The sequence below is a fragment of the Oncorhynchus nerka genome, linkage group LG3 (genome assembly GCF_034236695.1).
Source record: "Oncorhynchus nerka isolate Pitt River linkage group LG3, Oner_Uvic_2.0, whole genome shotgun sequence".
Taxonomy (NCBI): Eukaryota; Metazoa; Chordata; class Actinopteri; order Salmoniformes; family Salmonidae; genus Oncorhynchus; species Oncorhynchus nerka.
In genome coordinates, this window is record NC_088398.1 from 12,772,128 (window position 1) to 12,793,522 (window position 21,395).

At 45.3% G+C, this 21,395-nt stretch overlaps 1 protein-coding gene across 1 annotated transcript in view; it reads right to left on the reverse strand.

The window, feature by feature from the left end:
- LOC115142168 (adhesion G protein-coupled receptor B1-like) overlaps positions 1-11,781 on the reverse strand; it is a 76,544-nt gene extending 64,763 nt beyond the window's left edge. The window contains 1 exon segment of the mRNA XM_065008538.1: positions 10,677-11,781. Within this exon segment, the coding sequence (XP_064864610.1) occupies positions 10,677-11,442 (766 nt within the window). The 5' untranslated portion in view covers positions 11,443-11,781.
- Positions 11,782-21,395: the final 9,614 nt, after the last annotated feature.

Here is a 21,395-nt window from a genome sequence, read left to right on the forward strand (position 1 = left end):
GTCAACAACTACGTTTGGAATCGCTTTTCTGTTCAAGAAAGGAATTGAAATTCCTATTCAACAATGGAAAAATCCTCATTAAAAATAAATAGTTATTTTCCATTTTCAAATTGGAATTTGAATTCATTTCCTGAATAATTCTCTGAATATAAATGGAATTTACCCCAACATCTGCCCCACCATGCCACACCCTGACAGTTACCAGATCCAACATCTACAACACAAACCAGAACCTCCTCTAACCATCAACCTCACACATCCCTTTAAACCACGACATCCCTTTAAACCACAACATCCCTTTAAACCACGACATCCCTTTAAACCACAACATCCCTTTAAACCACAACATCCCTTTAAACCACGACATCCCTTTAAACACCACGACATCCCTTTAAACTACAACATCCCTTTAAACCACGACATCCCTTTAAATCACAACATCCCTTTAAACCACAACATCCCTTTAAACCACAACATCCCTTTAAACCACGACATCCCTTTAAACCACGACATCCCTTTAAACCACGACACCCCTTTAAACCACGACATCCCTTTAAACCACGACATCCCTTTAAACCACGACATCCCTTTAAACCACAACATCCCTTTAAACCACAACATCCCTTTAAACCACAACATCCCTTTAAACCACAACATCCCTTTAAACCACAACATCCCTTTAAACCACGACATCCCTTTAAACCACGACATCCCTTTAAATCACAACATCCCTTTAAACCACGACATCCCTTTAAACCACAACATCCCTTTAAAGCCCTAATATAACCTGTGAGCCCAGCTCCAGCCTTTACCTTCCCATTAGTCCGGCTGAATGGACCTATTGTCTATAAATACTTATCAGGTGGAGGGGCTGTATGCTCTCAGGTGCAGGTCAGTCAGGCAGACACTTCAATTCGGATGATGGATGCTTCACTTCAGAGGGTGCGATAAGAAAAAGCTCAAAAGGTCCTTTGACTGGTAGGGATCAAATGGCGGCTATTCTACTTTCTCTATCAGACTGACAGACAGACAGGGAGACGGAGAGGGAGAGAGTTAGAGAAGTTACCAGGCTTTTCTTATTTTCTCTAGACACATCCATCTTCAAGCAGGAACACCTGCTCTGATAAGAGGCTAGCAAATCGTTGTTGGCGAAAATATAGGAGCACGAATACGCACGGACAGACACACATGTGCACAGAAACGCCCACATGCACGCACACACACACAAACTTGTTTGTCTGTCAATAATAAACACTTTAGTTTTGAAAACTATACATTTTCCTTGGTTCTGAATTAACCTAGAAAATGTTTGTTTTCATCTTGTTTGTGTCTGAGATGAGAAATGTTGGAAAGCAAGAAAAGCGGCAGATGATTTGACCTTAACTCAATAAGAGAGAAACAGTTTGACTCCAGCTGGAGGTTGTTTACAGGTTGTTACTTACAAGTCGTCCTCGATGTGCAGGGTGTCAGGCTAATGTGTTCCTATGGTTACGGCCAGGGCCTCTGTATCTATTTCCTCCATGGTGAGTAAACTGCCCACCCCCTCACCCCCCTCCATTTTCTCCTGGGCAGTATGTGTGTGTGTGTGTGTGTGTGTGTGTGTGTGTGTGTGTGTGTGTGTGTGTGTGTGTGTGTGTGTGTGTGTGTGTGTGTGTGTGTGTGTGTGTGTGTGCATGTGTAGTGTGCAGAGTTAGAGGGTTTTATGGGACTTAAAACAATCCCCACCACTGAAATCCTCTTTCCTCCTCCTCTTCTCCTCATCCTCCTCCGGTCTCTCTAACTCGTTCTGGAGCCCACCAGGTACCTCTTCTAATGAAAGTGTCACTGTCGTCATTCTCCCTCCTACTGTCTCACAGTCACCAACCAAGGACATTACAATACACTGCTTCTATGTTCTAAAGGAATGGTTACCTATTTAAAAAACCAAGGACAGCTACTACTGGACCCCTGCCCTGTAGGACGTGTAGAGAGTGAGAGAAACACACACACATACACACACACTCCTAGCACAGAGTGCACTGTGGTAGATTCTCACCACGCTCTGTAATACTCTCATACATCTGAAGCCCTTCTCTCCCCACACAGCGTGGGATGGCATTGTGACTCACAGAGAAAGAGAGGGATGGAGGGATAGAGAAAGAGAAGGAGGAGGTGGATGAGGAGGGAAGGGGGGGTCAGGGCAAACCTCAGGTCCTATCTCCCCCTGCCAGAGTGGTGGGCTGGAGAGAGGGGGCCCTGGAGCCTGTGTGTGTGCGTGTGGTTGTGGGTTTGTTTGTGTGTGTGTACGTGTATGGTTGTGGATGTGTGTGTGTGTGTGTGTGTGTGTGTGTGTGTGTGTGTGTGTGTGTGTGTGTGTGTGTGTGTGTATGGTTTAGGGTTTGTGTGTGGGTCTGCTTTGGTTTGGAAGAGCACACGTGACATGTCTGTGCTAATGAGCTCTTCTCCTGGGCTTGCCAGGCTCTGACCAGACAGAGAGAGTGTGTGTGTGTGTGTGTGTGTGTGTGTGTGTGTGTGTGGGAGGTGGGCGCTGTGACAGTATACCACCCCTGCTTGTCATTCCTGGGTATATCACCAACGAGAAAAGAGCGAAAAAAAGACAGTACATCCCACTGAGCTACTGCTTCATCCCTAACAAGGGCACAGAGACACACACGCTCACACACAAACACACACACATGCACTAAAACACTCTCTTAGCAGACACACATAGGCACCCAGGCGTACACACACAAACCTTTATGAGGACACACATTGAGAGACAAAGGCACACACACACACAATGACATTTTGCAGTGCCTTTGGCGCACGGCGGCAGTAAACTGTACACTGCTGCCTGATCAGAGGACATTCATCTTCATTCTCCCTCTCATCAAATCTGAAGAAAGACAGAGAGAGCCTCAGTCTAGCATTTAAAGCCCTGCTACGGCTAGTATCATATCCCAAGGTGGCTTAAGGGAGAGAACACACACACACACACACACACACACACACACACACACACACACATACATACACACATACACACCCACACAGAGACACACAGACCAACAGCACTGAAAAGAAACCAATGAAATGAAGAAAATGAAAGACTACAGATCACAGCATGAAGAATTCCCAAGAGTGTGAAAGAGAGTGAAGGAGAGAGAGAGAGAGAGAGAGAGAGAGAGAGAAAGAGCAAAAGAAAGAAAGAAAGAAAGCGAGAGAGGGAGAAAGAGAGAGGGAGAAAGAGAAAGAGAGAGAGAGAAAGGTGGAGGTGTGACAGAGTGAAAGACAGGGAGAGAGGGAGGTGTGTCAGTTGTAAGCAGTGACGAGTTATCTGTCAGAGCAACAAGGAATTCCTGGAGCAGTACAATAGGTTTCACGCACACATGCACACAGACACACACAGTCCAATGCTAACCATTATCCACATAGTCACACAGTTACAGTTACGCACAGTAACTATGCAGACACACACACACACACGTCCGTATGCTCGCCAGCCAAAAACTGGAGCCGATTCACACATTAAAGCAGCAATCAGCAATAGAAACAATAACAAAGCCAACTCCCTGCCCCTGTTTCTGTGAAAAGCTGAGGGATGGGGCTGGAGAAATGTAACCACTCTCAAATAGACAGAGCCATGGATGCAAGGACAGACCATCAATGATATGAACCTTTTAGTTTTAACCATGTTTTGAGGCTATACAGTGTGTTTACATTTACGCTGTTTACAAACACTGGATTAAAACAAGCTCGTATTTGGGGTTCTGATGGGGTACAACAGTTGAACTAAGCTCATGAGGCATGTATAAGTTATATTCTTGAAGAATCAATGGGTACATACCATTCATTTATCATTAAATTGATGTAGCAACTGCTGATTTGGCAGTAAAATTGCTTAATTAAAATATGCATTTTTAATAAAACCTGAGGTAGTAGATTTGTTGGCAGGGAACTGTGAGAGGAGAGGAGAGGAGAGGAGAGGAGAGGAGAGGAGAGGAGAGGAGAGGAGAGGAGAGGAGAGGAGAGGAGAGGAGAGGAGAGGAGAGGAGAGGAGAGGGACACCATCCCTCAACATGTTCACTAGAACAACTACTCAGACAGAAGAGGGAGAGATAGGAAGATTCATTTTGAAAATGTGTGTTTCAGTGAAGGTATATTATAAAAAAGGGCTTCCACACTTGGACTTAAAACTGAGTGTAGAACAGCTGGGCTCTATAAGATATGACAGTAGTAGATTTCCTATACAAGACTGTCACACTCTCTCTGCAGAGTTAGCTATGGTACTGTAGCATTGCGTTAGCCCCGGGATGTCAAACAGAGTACAGTCTGACTCCACAGTCTGGCCTGCTCCAACCCACACAGACACCCGGTGGCTAACACTAGGCTACACCACACACACACACTAGGCTACATGTCACACACACACACACCAGGGATATATCACACACACAAACATAAACACACCAGACACACATGCAGGCACGCAAACACACAGTCTTTTATAGCTAACCTTGTGGGAAAACGCAATTCAGTCACATTCAAAATCCTATTTACCCTAACCCTAACCCTTACTCTAAACCTAACCCTAGCTCCTAACCCTAACCCTAAAACTAACCCTAGCTCCTGACCCTAGCTCCTAACCTAAAACTTAACCTAGCTCCTTACCATAGCTCCTAAACGTAGCTCCTAGCCCATGATGAGAGAGGGTACCAGTCCAAATTTGGGACCTTTAACCCCTCTGGAAGTATTTTTTTATCATTTTCTGAAAAATCAGAAGAATGGACGAAAACAATTCTAAGTACACATTCCAGCCGTGCACCTGGGGATTGAACAGGTTACTAGGTGCACATTTTAAAATGGTTTTTAATGGCTTTTGACCCACCCAGGTCAAGCCAACTGGGGGCTCCACTGGTTGTTTTAGCAGTTTTCAACCATCATCACCTGGGAACCCTATGTAATTCAATGACAGAGCTCTGCTGAAAAACGACTAAGTTCAGCATTCGCTCCACAGACTATGTCCAGCCGTGCACCTGGTGATTTAACGGGTTAGCAGGTGTCGAGCCTCTACAGGCTAACTACAGACCTCCATGCCTCTTGGCCTACTCTCTCTGCCCTGCCTACCTGCCCTCTCTCTCGGCCTGTCACTTCAGCTCGGTCCACCTGGTATCCTTTAACACCCTGTCCCTTCAGACCGCCAGGCCTCCATACATTCTCAACCATGACCAAATGACACACAAATACAAGGGTGAATTTCAAAGAAATGTACTTTATTTATCAGTGAATCATGGATTGATTTGTCCCTCAATTAGTGACCGGGTCCGGCTGGCATTATGAGGCAAATTATGGTCCCAGTAATACCATGCCTGCGTCGCCAGGGAGTGACACATATGTAACCAACCCTCGATTAAAGTTCACTGTAGCAACGCTTTGTCGAAGTGTACCGAAGGTCCCTTTACTTCCAATGCCGAAATCAGCAAATATCTGGGCCAGATACTCCCCAAGATTATCGTACATTTTGCCGCAGGATGTGAAAAAGAACGGCTCTGTGTCTGAGGTGATGCCACTCAGATGAGGCCTGATCTGATGGAAGCATTTAAGCCAAGTGTATTCCTCCTCCTCCATCACAATTCTACACTCCCAGAAGCTATAGTTCATTTTGTGGCTTGCAACGAACAGCGGGTAACCCCCACTTTCCTTGGTTACTTCCATAAAATCCTTCTCAGTGAACATGGTGACTGGGGATCGCCTAGTGCCATTAAATATGACCAAATGGCTAGTTATGAGAGCCTGGGCTCCAGCCACATTCCACCACCATTGTTCTGCTGCATGTACTGCTCTGAATCGGGATGCAGTCTGTCAGTCAATAGCTGCTCACTAGCATAGCATGCTTCCATTCGATAGCACCAGACTTAAGTTAATGGGCGACTTTGAAATGTCGGTCTATCCGCCCGGTGTTCTGCTTGGGACAAAGTCCACAGTCACGTTTTCATCTGCTGTTCATAGCTTCTCTCTCCTGCCTTCCTGTGTGCGTGAGTCCCTGTTTTCTCCATCAACCAACAACTAAACCTAGCTCCTATCCCTAGCTCCTAACCCTAGCTCCTAACCCTAGCTCCTAACCCTAGCTCCTAACCCTAACCCTAGCTCCTATCTCTAACTCTAACATCTAACCCTAACACTAATTCTAACCCTAACACTAAACCCCTAGAAATAACATTAACCTTGTGGGAACTAACAAAATGTCCCCAGTTGGTCAAATGTTTGTGTCCACACAAACTTTAGCTTCTATCTTAGCACTCTGTCAGCCACCCACTCTCTGTCACGAGGGACCAGTGTGTGCAACTATCTGCCCAACAAGAGAGGGAGAGAGAGTGTTTCTTTGAAGAGAGATGGAGAGAGACAGAGACCGAGAGAAGTAGCATAGTGTGTGTGGGAAGAGGTGTTAATGCATTAGACTTGCTATAAGACTCTCCTCCCTCTCCTCTGGGAGCAGTGGTTTGATATCCCTTAGTTTAGCAACCTCACATCTAAGCTGTGTGTGTGTGTGTGTGTGTGTGTGTGTGTGTGTGTGTGTGTGTGTGTGTGTGTGTGTGTGTGTGTGTGTGTGTGTGTGTGTGTGTGTGTGTGTGTGTGTGTGTGTGTGTGTGTGTGTGTGTGTGTGTGTGTGTGTGTGTGTGTGTGTGTGCACAAGAAGCTGTCCTCTCTGGGAACTACCACACACATTCATCTTACTTAACGACAGCATTCTGCTAACATCTGACCACCATAAAGAAAAGTGCAAGTCATGAATACATGTTTTACTCCTCCCTCCTTTCCAGTCCCCTTGAACTCCTCTTACTCTCATTTTTGTCAATTTTCTGTCTTTGTCCCATCTTCCCATTTTCTCATCCCCACACCAATCTTTCCCTCTTCTCCTTCTCTCTTTGTTTCTCTCCTCGTCTCTAAAATCCCTCCTTTAGTTTGTCACTGCCTCCCCTGCTGTCTCTGTAAAGTGAGAAATGAATCCTCTCCTGCTCCGTGATGTCTTCCCACTGTGCAACACACACACACACACACACACACACACACAGGCTAAGCATTCAAATTAAAGCTGCCTCCTTCGCTTCCTCTTTTTCCTCCTCGTTCTACCAGTGTCGGCCTGCTCTCCAACTGCCTGACCTCTAACTGACTACTCCAGCCATCTGCTCTCCAACTGCCTGACCTCTAACTGACTACTCCAGCCATCTGCTCTCCAACTGCCTGACCTCTAACTGACTACTCCAGCCATCTGCTCTCCAACTGCCTGACCTCTAACTGACTACTCCAGCCATCTGCTCTCCAACTGCCTGACCTCTAACTGACTACTCCAGCCATCTGCTCTCCAACTGCCTGCCATCTGCTCTCCAACTGCCTGACTAACTGACTACAGCCATCTGCTCTCCAACTGCCTGACCTCTAACTGACTACTCCAGCCATCTGCTCTCCAACTGCCTGACTGACCTGACCTCTCCAACTGCCTGACCTCTAACTGACTACTGCCATCTGCTCTCCTACTCCAGCCATCTGCTCTCCAACTGCCTGACCTCTAACTGACTACTCCAGCCATCTGCTCTCCAACTGCCTGACCTCTAACTGACTACTCCAGCCATCTGCTCTCCAACTGCCTGACCTCTAACTGACTACTCCAGCCATCTGCGCTCCATGTGAAAGGGATAGATGTGTGGACGGGAGGAAGTGTGGAAGTGACGTCTCTCCTCTCCTCTCCATAGAGAGAGTGAGCAATAGAGAGAGAGAGACAAAGAGAGAGATGGAGGGAAGACGGAGGGTGAGATAGACTGGGATCCATTAATCGTGTGCTGGGTGAGGCCTCATAGACAGACAGGGCCACGATGTCCTCTGTCTCAATCGCTCACTTCCCAAACCCTTCAACAGTCATATCATTTCATGCTCCTCTTCTCTCCGCTCATTGCTCCTCTCCTCCTCAGCACAGCAAGCCAGTCTGGCTTCCAGCCCATTCCCACACAGAATCCATGATCCTTTCTTCTCTCTCTTCATCCTCAACTAACCCACCCATCCATCCTTCCAGCTAGCCATCCATCCATCGACTGTCTCCCCATGCTCAGTGGGGGTTCAATTGCCACTCAGAGAGGTATAGGAATATCATCAAAGTTCACTTTGACCTTAGAGGCCCTGCTATTCTGAGAGACAGAAACAGAGAAAAAGAAAGAGAGACTGAGAAAGACAAATAAATAAATCGCGACAGAGAGAAAGAGAGAGAAAGAAAGAAAGAAAGAAAGAAAGAAAGAAAGAAAGAAAGAAAGAAAGAAAGAAAGAAAGAAAGAAAGAAAGAAAAAGAGTAGGAAGAGATTCATAATATGAAGAATTCACATCTTTCTAATGATGTACCCAGCCAAGTCTGTGTTGCATGTACCTCGAGACCACACCCCATGATCTGGATGACATAAAAAGGATAACTAGCCTAGTGTGGAGAGGAGAGGAGAGGAGAGGAGAGGAGAGGAGAGGAGAGGAGAGGAAAGGAAAGGAGAGGAAAGGAAAGGAAAGGAGAGGAGAGGAGAGGAGAGGAGAGGAGAGGAGAGGAGAGGAGAGGAGAGGAGAGGAGAGGAGACCCTTGGTGACAGGTAAACTTAGCTGCGGAGAGAAGAGAGGAGAGGAGATAAGAGGAGAGGAGAGCCTTGATGACAGGGAACATTAGCTGTAGAGAGAGGAGAAGAGACAGGGGGGAGAAGACGACATGAGATACTACCCACAACATCAGCTCTGCTTGGCTGGCTGCAAGACGGAGTCTCCTCCATCAGCCTGGAATCAGCCTATAGGCCTGGGTAGGGGGAGGGAGGGAGAGGTTTGACCAGAGGCTGAAGTGATAGAGAAGAGAAAGAGAGGAAGGATGGATGGATGGAGGGGAAGATGGAGGGAAGAGATGCGGTGGGAGGGAGAGGGCTGGGTGCTCTGAGAAGAAGAGACTAGGGTTGTGATGATACCAGTATCGTGATATTTTTCCTATGGAAAAAATTAAAACACAAAGCAAACCTAACTCTTTGGTAAGTTAAAAACCTGCTGTATGTAAAATATTGTGTGCTATACCTTGGAAAATAAATGCATGTGACTCTGGATGACAACATAATGATGTTTGTTTCCAACATTAGGGCTGTTTTCTTTAATAAGTGAAATCTGCTTTGTTTTTTTGTTTCCTTGCCTCCATACTAAAGTATCGCAAATCTGGCATTGTCCCGGCCCTAGAAGAGACCAGAGGCTGATAAGAGGAAGTGATGCAGAGAGCGAGAGAAGAAGAGAAAGATGGATGGAGAAGGAGAAGAGGGGGGTGGGGAGAGCAATGTTTCAACCCAATGGCAGGCAGTAGCCCTAGTCTCCCTCAGGGATGGAGCTCTCAGTTATCAGCCTGTCTGTCAGGTCCAGGCTTGGGGAGGGGAGCCAGGATCACACAGCACCATCACACATCTAACCAACTACAGATCCATATCCTTATCCAAGCCCCTATAGTCGCTCTCCTGTGCATTGCCCCCCGCTCAGAGCAGCCATACACAGAACTCCAGCTAGCTACAGTCCCAATAATCTAAAGCACATCTACTGTGTATCCAGCTCACACACACACCCACTCCCCCCGCTCTGAGCTGCCATTAAAGCTATCCCATATTACACATAGATCATTCCTCCCCAGTCCCAGCCTCCCTTCTCTATTCATCCAGTCCCCCCTCTCTCCATCTCTCCCTGCCCATCTCTACCTCCCTCCATATCCCTCCTGCAGCAATCCCATATCACGCCCAGATCCTCCTCCCCAGTCCCAGCCTCCCTTCTCTGTCCATCCAGTTCCCCCTCTCTCCATCTCTCCCTGCCCATCTCTACCTCCCTCCATATCCCTCCTGCAGCAATCCCATATCACGCCCAGATCCTCCTCCCCAGTCCCAGCCTCCCTTCTCTGTCCATCCAGTTCCCCCTCTCTCCATCTCTCCCTGCCCATCTCTACCTCCCTCCATATCCCTCCTGCAGCAATCCCATATCACGCCCAGATCCTCCTCCCCAGTCCCAGCCTCCCTTCTCTGTCCATCCAGTTCCCCCTCTCTCCATCTCTCCCTGCCCATCTCTACCTCCCTCCATATCCCTCCTGCAGCAATCCCATATCACGCCCAGATCCTCCTCCCCAGTCCCAGCCTCCCTCGGGCCGATCCAGTATCTCTCTTCCCAACCACAGAGAGACAGGACACGGCGCCGACCTGCCAAGGTCATTCAGCTCAGAATCCATCAGCTGAAACCCTATACCATCTCTGTTCTGTCTTTTAGCTACTGTCATTCTACTGATCTTTCACGGCCTTTCTACTTTCTGTGACCTAGCCAGAGCACTTTTTTGGATGTTGCATAGTCATTTGAACACAAATTGCCTCAAATTGTCCGGAAATTATAAGGAGGTGGCTATGTCAATTTCTTGTCTTTCCTTTTAAATAATTGTTTCATTGTATTGTGACAGGTTAGGGTACGTGGCTCCCTACACATTCATTGATTGACCTGGACCACAGAGGCCCCCCATTTAACATGAAATGGCATGCTATACAGACAAGATGACCAAGTGAGCCACAAGCCTCGCCTACAAGCTCTCCTCCAATAGACAAAACGGCATCACATGTTGGCCAAAACATTTCCACAAATTCCCATAACTAAAACCAGAGAACTATTCCACTCACTGTTGCTGTCAGTATCACTCTTCTCATCGGCACTGGGTAGGCAGTTCTCCAGATAGAACCCGTTCCTGTAGCATCCATCTCCTTCGCTGAGCTGTGGAGGAGGAAGGGGCTCCCAGCACTGGCAGGGGGTCTGCATGATGCCACAGGGCCTGTTAGAGGTGCTGGATGCCAGGCAGTCCTCCAGCCACTGGCACAGCATCTGACACGCTGCCATGCTGGGGTTACGCTTCCCCACCACCAGGTACTCTGTCTTAAATTCCCCATCTTCGCTAGCGTTAGGGGTGGTGACCATCACGCCGGCCCGGGGTGGCCCTTTCCTCATTTGTAGGAACTGTTTCCCAGCCTCCAGAAAGGCCACAGGGGATGAAGAGTCACACAGCTTGACCACCTCGTCGAAGCTCTCCATGCCCAGGTAGGTGCGCGTGGTCTCCAGAAACGAGTCAAACTGGAATGTGCGGAGCTGCCGTGGAATGCAGTCCGTTGTGGAGGTAGGTTTGGTTACCTTGATAAAGATGGTGTAGCGGCGCGGGTCTGGGTTCTGCAGGGTCCAGGAGCAGGGTGCCATGGGGAAAGTGGAGGAGGACAGGAAGTGGCCGAAGAATCGGCTCTGAACCAGAGTGGAGCAGGTGTCTGACTCAGGCCCTGAGGGAGCAGCAGGGCACTGACTAAACAGTTGTAACAGCAACAAAATCAGCAACGATGATGGCAGGGGGACTTGGGGGTTCACCAGGTGCCCAGGTAAGGAGGAAAAAAGAGTGGTCGTCATGGTTACCAAATGAATTAGAAAGACCAGAGGGGGTTTGTTGGAACCTCTGTTTTTTTGTAACCTCTCGTCGATCTGTCTTTCTGTCTCACTGATTTTTTGGCAACCAGGTGGGACCTTCAGGGTGTTCACTGAAGCCTCTGGGGGAAGAGGAGGAGGAGGAAGAGAAGGAAGAGGAGGAGGAGGAAGAAGACGAGGAAGGAGGAAGAGGAGGAGGAGGAGGAAGAAGAGGAGGAGGAAGGAGGAGGAGAAAGAGGAAGGAGGAGGAGAAAGAGGAAGATTGCACTCAGCGGTCCAGTGATCTGTCCATGATTGTGTGTGTCAGTCGACCCAGACTTTCAGACGAACCTGGAGAGAAAGAAATAAGAGAGATGTTTTGACCTGAGAGGACACATCACTATAACAGCAAATGCACTAGCAAATCAACAAGATAAGACATGAATCATTCACTCTTTCCATTATACTCTCACCACCAGACTCAGTTTGTGCATAGTGGTTTGATCCCCATTACCACACAGATATATACAGTGCCTTCAGAAAGAGGTCACATCCCTTAACTTTTTCCACATTTTGTTGTGTTACAGCATGAAGTTAAAATGGATGAAATTTAGATTTTTTTGTCACGCATATTTATTATACCCCCTAATGTCAAAGTTTAATTATGCTTTTCGAAAAGCTGAAATACGTATTCAACCCCTTTGTTATGGCAAGCCTAAATAAGTTCAGGAGAAGATTTGCTTAAAAAGTCAGATAATAAATTGCATGGATAATAGTGTTTAACATGAGTTTTGAATGACTACCCCATATCTGTACCCCACACATACAATTATCTGTAACTCCCTCAGTTGAGCAGTGAATTTCAAACACAGATTCAACCATAAAAAGGTTTTATAATGCTTCACAAAGAAGGACACCTATTGGTAGATGGGTAAAAAAAGCAGACATTGAATATCCCTTTAAGCACGGTGAAGTTATTAATTACACTTTGGGTGGTGTATCAATACACCCAGTCACTACAAAGATACAAGCATCCTTCCTGACTCAGTTAACAGAGAGAAAAGAAACCCCTCGGGAATTTCACCACGAGGCCAATAGTAACTTTAAAACAGTTGAATGGCTGTGATAGGAGAAAACTGAGGATGGACTAACAACATTGTAGTTACTCAACAATACTAACCTAAATGACAGAGTGAAAAGAAGGAAGCCTGTACAGAATACAAATATTCCAAAACATGCATCCTGTTTGCAACAAGGCACTAAAGTAAAACTGCAAAACATGTGGCAAACCAAATAACTTTTTTCCCTGAATACAAAGTGTTATGTTTGGGGCAAATTACTGAGTACCACTGTTCATATTTACAAGAATAGTGTGGGCTACATCATGTTATGGTATGCATATAATCATTAATGACTGGGAGGTTTTTTATGGAAAGTAGCTAATCACAGGCAAAATCATTGAGGAAAATCTGGATCAGTCTGCATTCCACCAGACACTGGGAGATGAATGAACCTTTCAGCATGACAATAACCTAAAAAACAAGGCCATATCTGCACTAGAGTTGCTTACCAATAAGACAGTGAATGTTCCTAAGGCAGTGTATAAAATCTATGGCAAGACTTGACAATGGTTGTCTAGCAATTATCAAAAAACAATTTGACAGAGCTAGAAGAATTTTGAAAACAATAATGGCAAATATTGTACAATCAAATCAAATCAAAGTTTATTTGTCACTTGCGCCGAATACAACAGGTGTAGACCTTACAGTGAAATGCTTACTTACAGGCTCTAACCAACCTCTCTTTCATATCGTCTGAGATCCCCAAGGATTGGAAAGCTGCCGCAGTCACCCCCCCGCCGGTCACGGGTGCACCTCAGCCACGCTCAAGGTACTAAACGATATCATAACCGCCATCGATAAAAGACAGTACTGTGCAGCCGTCTTCATCGACCTTGCCAAGGCTTTCGACTCTGTCAATCACCATATTCTTATCGGCAGACTCAGTAGCCTCGGATTTTCGGATGACTGCCTTGCCTGGTTCACCAACTACTTTGCAGACAGAGTTCAGTGTGTCAAATCGGAGGGCATGCTGTCCGCTCCTCTGGCAGTCTCTATGGGGGTGCCACAGGGTTCAATCCTCGGGCCGACTCTTTTCTCTGTATATATCATTGATGTTGCTCTTGCTGCGGGCGATTCCCTGATACACCTCTACGCAGACGACACCATTCTGTATACTTCCGGCCCGTCCTTGGACACTGTGCTATCTAACCTCCAAACGAGCTTCAATGCCATACAACACTCCTTCCGTGGCCTCCAACTGCTCTTAAACGCTAGTAAAACCAAATGCATGCTTTTCAACCGTTCGCTGCCTGCACCCGCACGCCTGACCAGCATCACCACCCTGGATGGTTCCGACCTTGAATATGTGGACATCTATAAGTACCTAGGTGTCTGGCTAGACTGTAAACTCTCCTTCCAGACTCATATCAAACATCTCCAATCTAAAATCAAATCTAGAGTCGGCTTTCTATTCTGCAACAAAGCCTCCTTCACTCACGCCGCCAAACTTACCCTAGTAAAACTGACTATCCTACCGATCCTCGACTTCGGCGATGTCATCTACAAAATTGCTTCCAACACTCTACTCAGCAAACTGGATTCAGTTTATCACAGTGCCATCCGTTTTGTCACTAAAGCACCTTATACCACCCACCACTGCGACCTGTATGCTCTAGTCGGCTGGCCCTCGCTACATATTCGTCGCCAGACCCACTGGCTCCAGGTCACCTACAAGTTCATGCTAGGTAAAGCTCCGCCTTATCTCAGTTCACTGGTCACGCTGGCAACACCCATCCGTAGCACGCGCTCCAGCAGGTGTATCTCACTGATCATCCCTAAAGCCAACACCTCATTTGGCCACCTTTCGTTCCAGTTCTCTGCTGCCTGTGACTGGAACGAATTGCAAAAATCGCTGAAGTTGGAGACTTTTATCTCCCTCACCAACTTCAAACATCTGCTATCTGAGCAGCTAACCGATCGCTGCAGCTGTACATAGTCTATCGGTAAATAGCCCACCCATTTTTACCTACCTCATCCCCATACTGTTTTTATTTATTTAGTTTTCTGCTCTTTTGCACACCAATATCTCTACCTGTACATGACCATCTGATCATTTATCACTCCAGTGTTAATCTGCAAAATTATGTATTTTTCTACTGTGTTATTGACTTGTTAATTGTTTACTCCATGTGTAACTCTGTGTTGTCTGTTCACACTGCTATGCTTTATCTTGGCCAGGTCACAGTTGCAAATGAGAACTTGTTCTCAACTAGCCTACCTGGTTAAATAAAGGTGAAATAAAAAATAAAAATACAAATTGTGCAAAAGAGGTATGTCGTGTCTTTGGCTATGCCGGATTAAGTGATATGACATGCTATTCTATAAAATAATTTCTCAGTAATGAATATTACCTGATTGAGCTAATAATGTAATTAACTAGAGAGTCGGGGCACCACGAAATAATATTTATAGAGCTGTTATCTTCCGAATAAACTCTTAAAGACCTAGTAATATTTTACATCAATAGCAGTCAATATTAATCGTCACCTCAATTCAGTCTCATCTGAAAGTTGTAAATGATTGGTTATCTGCACGAACCCTGGCTAACAAGTTGAATCAGCAATACAAAATTGGGTTTAATTATTTATTTACTAGATACCTAACTAATCACACAGAATTACACATACACATAATTAATCATAATTTGATTACAAATTACATCATAAAGGAAAACGTCCCTAGCGGGCGGAGCAGATATGACAGCTTGTTACACAAAAGAAAAGGGGCTGGGTTTGAGTGAAAGAGCGGGAAGATTGCGTAACAAAGGGTGATGCTGTGCTATCGTAAATACAAAATCTTATGCATTCTAAATTACCGCCCATTTGAAAAAGGAAAATGCAATAAATATTTACTCTGAGCTGCGCTTCAGTAGGTTGGTGGTAGATGGAAGGCCGTGTTGCCAAACCGAGTCCTTTGTCCTTTGAAGAATGTCTCTGGTTGTCAATTGGATACGTTGTAGTAACGTTGTTGTGTGATAGACGGGATACTCTGTCTGTTCCTTCCTAGCCCTCGTTTACAGCTGCTGTTGCTAACTCAACGGCTGGGAAGTATCACTTTCTCTAGTTAATAAGAGTTCAAAGTTCATACCATTCGCAACCAAAGCTCATGCTGATGTGGCTTTGTTCTGTAGTTATTATCTGAACCATTTTGACATTGGACCGTCGTCATCACATCCTCGGAACAAGAGGTTATATTGTCGTCAAGGCTTTATATAGGAAGGGAGAGGAGGGCGTGTTTGAATTTTTTTATAGCCCATGTCCCTTCACAGGGGCAGGCCACTGATTGAGCAGGGCCCTACCTTATGAAAACCCAAATCTCACATTTTAGAAGCAAAAAACACATTTCATCCCATCACGAACTATTTCATATTCAAACATTTAAATTGAACAACAATTCCATGTGAATCCGATAACTCTGATGTTTAGACTTTCCACTGTCATCTTATCATTGATGAGAATGTCTCAGATGACAACCGAACTGACATCATATTCCTTAAGTACCACCGCATATGTTCAATTGGTCGGATTAACAGAATATAGTTAATTTCCCCCCACCTACTGATGTTCCCAGAATCTCTATGTTAACCAAGGTGTTTGCAAATGTAACATCAGTAGGGTAGAGAGAGGAAAAAGGGCGGGAAGAGGTATTTCTGACTGTCATAAACCTACCCCCAGGCCAACGTCATGACAGGTATTAGGTGAACAATAGGTAAGTAAAGAAATAAAACAACAGTAAAAAGACAGGCTATATACAGTAGCGAGGCTATAAAAGTAGCGAAGCTACATACAGACACCGGTTAGTCAGGCTGATTGAGGTAGTATGTACATGTAGATATGGTTAAAGTGACTATGCATATATGATGTACAGAGAGTAGCTGTAGCGTAAAAGAGGGGTTGGCGGGTGGCGGGACACAATAGAGATAGCCGGTTAGCCAATGTGCGGGAGCACTGGTTGGTCGGCCCAATTGGGGTAGTATGTACATTAATGTATAGTTAAAGTAACTATGCATATATGAAAAACAGAGAGTACCTTCAGCGTAAAAGAGGTGTTGGGGGTGGGGCACACAATATAAATAGTCCGGGTGGCCATTTAATTACCTGTTCAGGAGTCTTATGACTTGGGGGTAAAAACTGTTGAGAAGCCTTTTTGTCCTAGACTTGGCACTCTGGTATCTCTTGCCATGCGGTAGTAGAGAGAACAGTCTATGACTGGGGCGGCTGGGGTCTTTGACAATTTTTAGTGCCTTCCTCTGACACCGCCTGGTGTAGAGGTCCTAGATGGCTTGCAGCTTAGTGCCAGTGATGTACTGGGCCGTACGCACTACCCTCTGTAGTGCCTTGCGGTCAGAGGCCAAGCCATTGCCATACCAGGCAGTGATGCAACCAGTCAGGATGCTCTTGATGTTGCAGCTGTTGAACCTATTGAGGATCTAGGGACCCATGCAAAATCTTTTTAGTTTCCTGAGGGGAAATAGGCTCTGTCGTGCCCTCTTCACAACTGTCTTGGTGTGTTTGGACCATTCTAGTTTGTTGTTGATGTGGACACCAAGGAACTTGAAGCTCTCAATCTGCTCCACTACAGCCCCGTCAATGAGAATGGGGGCGTTCTCAGTCCTCCTTTTCCTGTAGTCCACAATCATCTCCTTTGTCTTGGTTATGTTGAGGGATAAGTTGTTATTCTGAGCTTTAAGGGTACTATGGTGTTGAACGCTGAGCTGTAGTCAATGAATAGCATTCTCACATAGGTGTTCCTTTTGTCCAGGTGGGAAAGGGCCGTGTGGAGTGCAATAGAGATTGCATCATCTGTGGATCTGTTTGGGCAGTATGCAAATTGGTGTAGGTCTAGGGCTTCTGGGATAATGGTGTTGATGTGAGCTATTACCAACCTTTCAAAACACTACGGACGTGAGTGCTACGGGTCTGTAGTCATTTAGGCAGGTTGCCTTAGAGTTCTTCGGGACAGGGACTATGGTGGTCTGCTTGAAACATGTTGGTATTACAGACTCAATCAGGGACGTTGAAAATGTTGAAAATGTCAGTGAAGACACCTGCCAGTTGGTCAGCACATGCCTGGAGCACACGTCCTGTTAATTAGTCTGGCCCCGCAGCCTTATGTATGTTGACCTGTTTAAAGGTCTTACTCACGTCGGCTACAGAGAGCGTGATCACATTATCATCCGGAACAGCTGATGCTCTCATGCATGCCTCAGTGTTGCTTGCCTCGAAGCGAGCATAGAAGTGATTTAGCTCATCTGGTAGGATTGTGTCACTGGGCAGCACGCGGCTTTGCTTCCCATTGTAGTCTGTAATAGTTTGCAAGCCCTGTCACATAAGACGAGCGTCGGACCCGGTGTTGTATGATTCAATCTTAGCCCTGTATTGACTCTTTGCCTGTTTGATGGTTCGTCGCAGGTCATAGCAGGATTTATTGTAAGCTTCCGGTTTAAAGTCCCGCACCTTGAAAGCGGCAGCTCTACCCTTTAGCTCAGTGCGAATGTTGCCTGTAAATCCATGGTTTCTGGTTGGGGTATGTACGTACAGTCACTGTGGGGACGACGTCCTCGATGCACTTATTGATAAAGCCAGTGACTCCTCAATGCCATCGGAACAATCCCGGTCTGTGATATCAAAACAGTCCTGTAGTTTAGCATCTGCTTCATCTGGCCACTTTTCTATAGACCGAGTCAATGGTGCTTCCTGCTTTTATTTTTGCTTGTAAGCAGGAATCAGGAGGATATAATTGAGGGAGAGCTTTGTAAATGTCTCTGTGTGTGGAGTACAGGTGATCTAGAATTTTTCCAGATGTGCAAAGCTCTTAGAGACTAACACAGAAAGACTCACAGCCGAAATCGCTGCCAAAGGTGATTCTAACATGTATTGACGCAGGGCTGTGACTTCTTACGTAAATGAGATATTTCTGTATTTCATTTCCAATAAATTTGCTAACATTTCTAGAAATATGTTTTCACTTTGTCAATATGGGGTATTGTGTGTAGATGTGTGACAGAAAGATTAGTTTAATCCATTTCTGGCTGTAACACAGCAACGTGGAAAAAGTCCAGGGCTGTGAATACTTTCTGAAGGCACATTAATCAACTGACACAGCAGAATATTGTTAGACACAGTCAGTGAGGCTTGAGAAGAGAACCATATGCCCAGTTCATCCAGATCTCTGAAAATATAAAGTATGTGTAACCACCAGACAGAAGGATTATATTATATAGGCCTAGCTTTGTTTTGGTTCATTAGTCAAGTGCAGAACGGTCCCTTCCTGAGAGACAATGGCTTGTTTAAGATGTCCCCTCTCATATTTGATCAGTGAGCACACAAATTTGTCCAATTATGCGGCTATTAACTCCAAAAATATAAACAGCTGCAATCATTCATTATCTCTGTGCCTTTGCTTTAGCTTGCCATAGTGTGATCAATAGCTTCGTTTGTTTTCAATTTGCGTGTTGGACTAGTAACCGAAAGGTTGCACGATCGAATCCCCGAGCTGACAAGGTACAAATCTGTCGTTTCTGCCCCTGAACAAGGCAGTTAACCCACTGTTCCTAGGCCGTCATTGAAAATAATAATTTGTTCTAAACTAACTTGCCTGTTAAGAAACAATAAATAGGTGAATATGTCAATAGAACATGTTGTTGTTTAAATGGATATTTGTCCTTCATTACAATCCATAATACTAAAATACAAACTATTTCATTCTAAAACTATTTTGTTGTGGAAAACTGCTTCATGGTAGAACAATTACTAGTCCTATTAAACGGGCACTATCACTTTGGATGCCTCATGATGCAGCATTGGCTCTCTCAGACCTGTATGGATTTCAGATGGGGAGCCAGGAGAGGGCATATAGCAGGCTTACTGGAGGAGTCAGGGACACCAGACACCACATCTAGGTTTTCACTGATCAATCAAGCTGATCCAAAAGCCTCGCTAACCATTCCCATCTCCCCTGAGATCAAATACAATACTAAGACAAATGTGGACCATTGGATCCCTGTGTGGCAGTACGTTTTATATGTATGTCTAACAAAGCAAATGCAGCATGTTGGGCAAAGTTGGCTGAGAACACTGTGATGGCGGCCTGTCTCACATTCCCGCTGAAATGTAAGCCTTGCTCTCCCTTGTTCACTGTCTGCTAAATAATCATGTTTCCAAACCTTGTTACTGATTTTAAACATGTTTGACTATGAAATTGCTAACAAGGGCCCAAGCCTTCTGTGTCATTCGAGTTAATGTATGTTGTTTGTTTGTGCATTTTGAGTGCTTCCATTGTGTTTGATCGTTGCTGCTTCCTCTAGCTTCGCTCGTTATATATGAGGTTATATACGAGCAGATCTGTGCATGTAGCCTGTATCCCGTGGATGCTCGAGAAGCGTGCACCCCTTTTCCAGTGGTTTCTGTCATTTGATTACTTTGTTTATTGAAAATGTATACTGGTTTAATTGAGAATGGTCTGTGTATAGTATTATGATGATGAAAGTCTTCTTTGAGATGTTTCTAATGCCCTTAGGTTCGCAATGGGGACTTCAACTACTTTGTTGGTTATGTGCACCCCTGCTTGTTGTGGTAATGGTTTGGTCCAGAGAGTGGCACTTGGCAATTTTACCTGAGGTGTGTTCACTTTGCTTCAACGTTTTCTATGTTGCGTGACGGTTCCCCAAAATGGTGAGCACCGTTCTTCAACAGTCTTTGAGGTACGTTTGCTCCCATTTGGTGGGTGTGGCAAGTTGTGGGATGATCAATATGGGTGTGACCATCTGAAATCGCAAAACTCATGTAGTGCACCATACGGTAAATTCCCTCTGAACCAGCATAAGCACAACGTTTTGGTCATTCAGTACAGCACTGTTTATGTTGAATTCAATGTTGCACACAATTCTATCCAGTCGATGCTGCTGAGGGGAGGAAACCATGTGTTTGATGTGTTTAAAACCATTCCAATGACTCCTTTCCAGCCAATATTATGAGTCGTCCTCCCCCCAGCAGCCTCCACTGGTTCTATTGTACTGAACGCAACCCTGGCTTTGCCAGTGTTTTTTAAGCTCTGAAAAGGAACGTATTTGTTTGTGAGTAGGCTGTATTTTCTTTCAAAATACCCATAGCCTATTTCCCCAAATACAGTTTTGGATTGAGGACAGCTTGATTCATTTGTAGGAAAATATTTTTGGTTTGTGTTTGTATTTTTTTGTGTCCAATTATAGTTGATTCCTACAAGTGCTACCACTACCATCATTTTTTAAAATAAATATCAAAACACTTTCACCATATACTTTCCAGACAGTAAGACATCTTTACCTTTTCAAGAACACAGGAAATGACTTAGCCTCTGTGTCCCAAATGTGTAGCCTACACTAGAGAGAAATGTGGCCAGGCGGGCCAGTTCCTGGAAGAACATGTCTGGCACTAGTAGCGTCTGACAGTCAGTGCAGTGACATTGATTCACTAGCCACCACTGGTACACAAGCACATACTCCAACTAGCTACTGTGGAGGAGGCAGGCTGAATCACAATACGGAACCACTCAATTAGCGTTGTTGCTCTTGGTCCGTTGAATGCAGTGTGTCTCCACTAGCAGTGAGGCTATGAGAACTGTCTGAATGAACACAGCAGAGCTTATTTCATTACCTTCTAACATCACCTCTGGTTCTAGTTCTGGAAGGAGCAAAGATGTCAGACATGGATTTGGAAACACTAAACTTGTCTGACTAAAACTGAATCTGTAATCCAGCTGGTATGATCTCAACCAGAAATATATGAATTACTTGAAACATGAAACTACTGTACAAACGGGCACCTATTGCATGCATGTACCCACCAGTCCCAACACCCC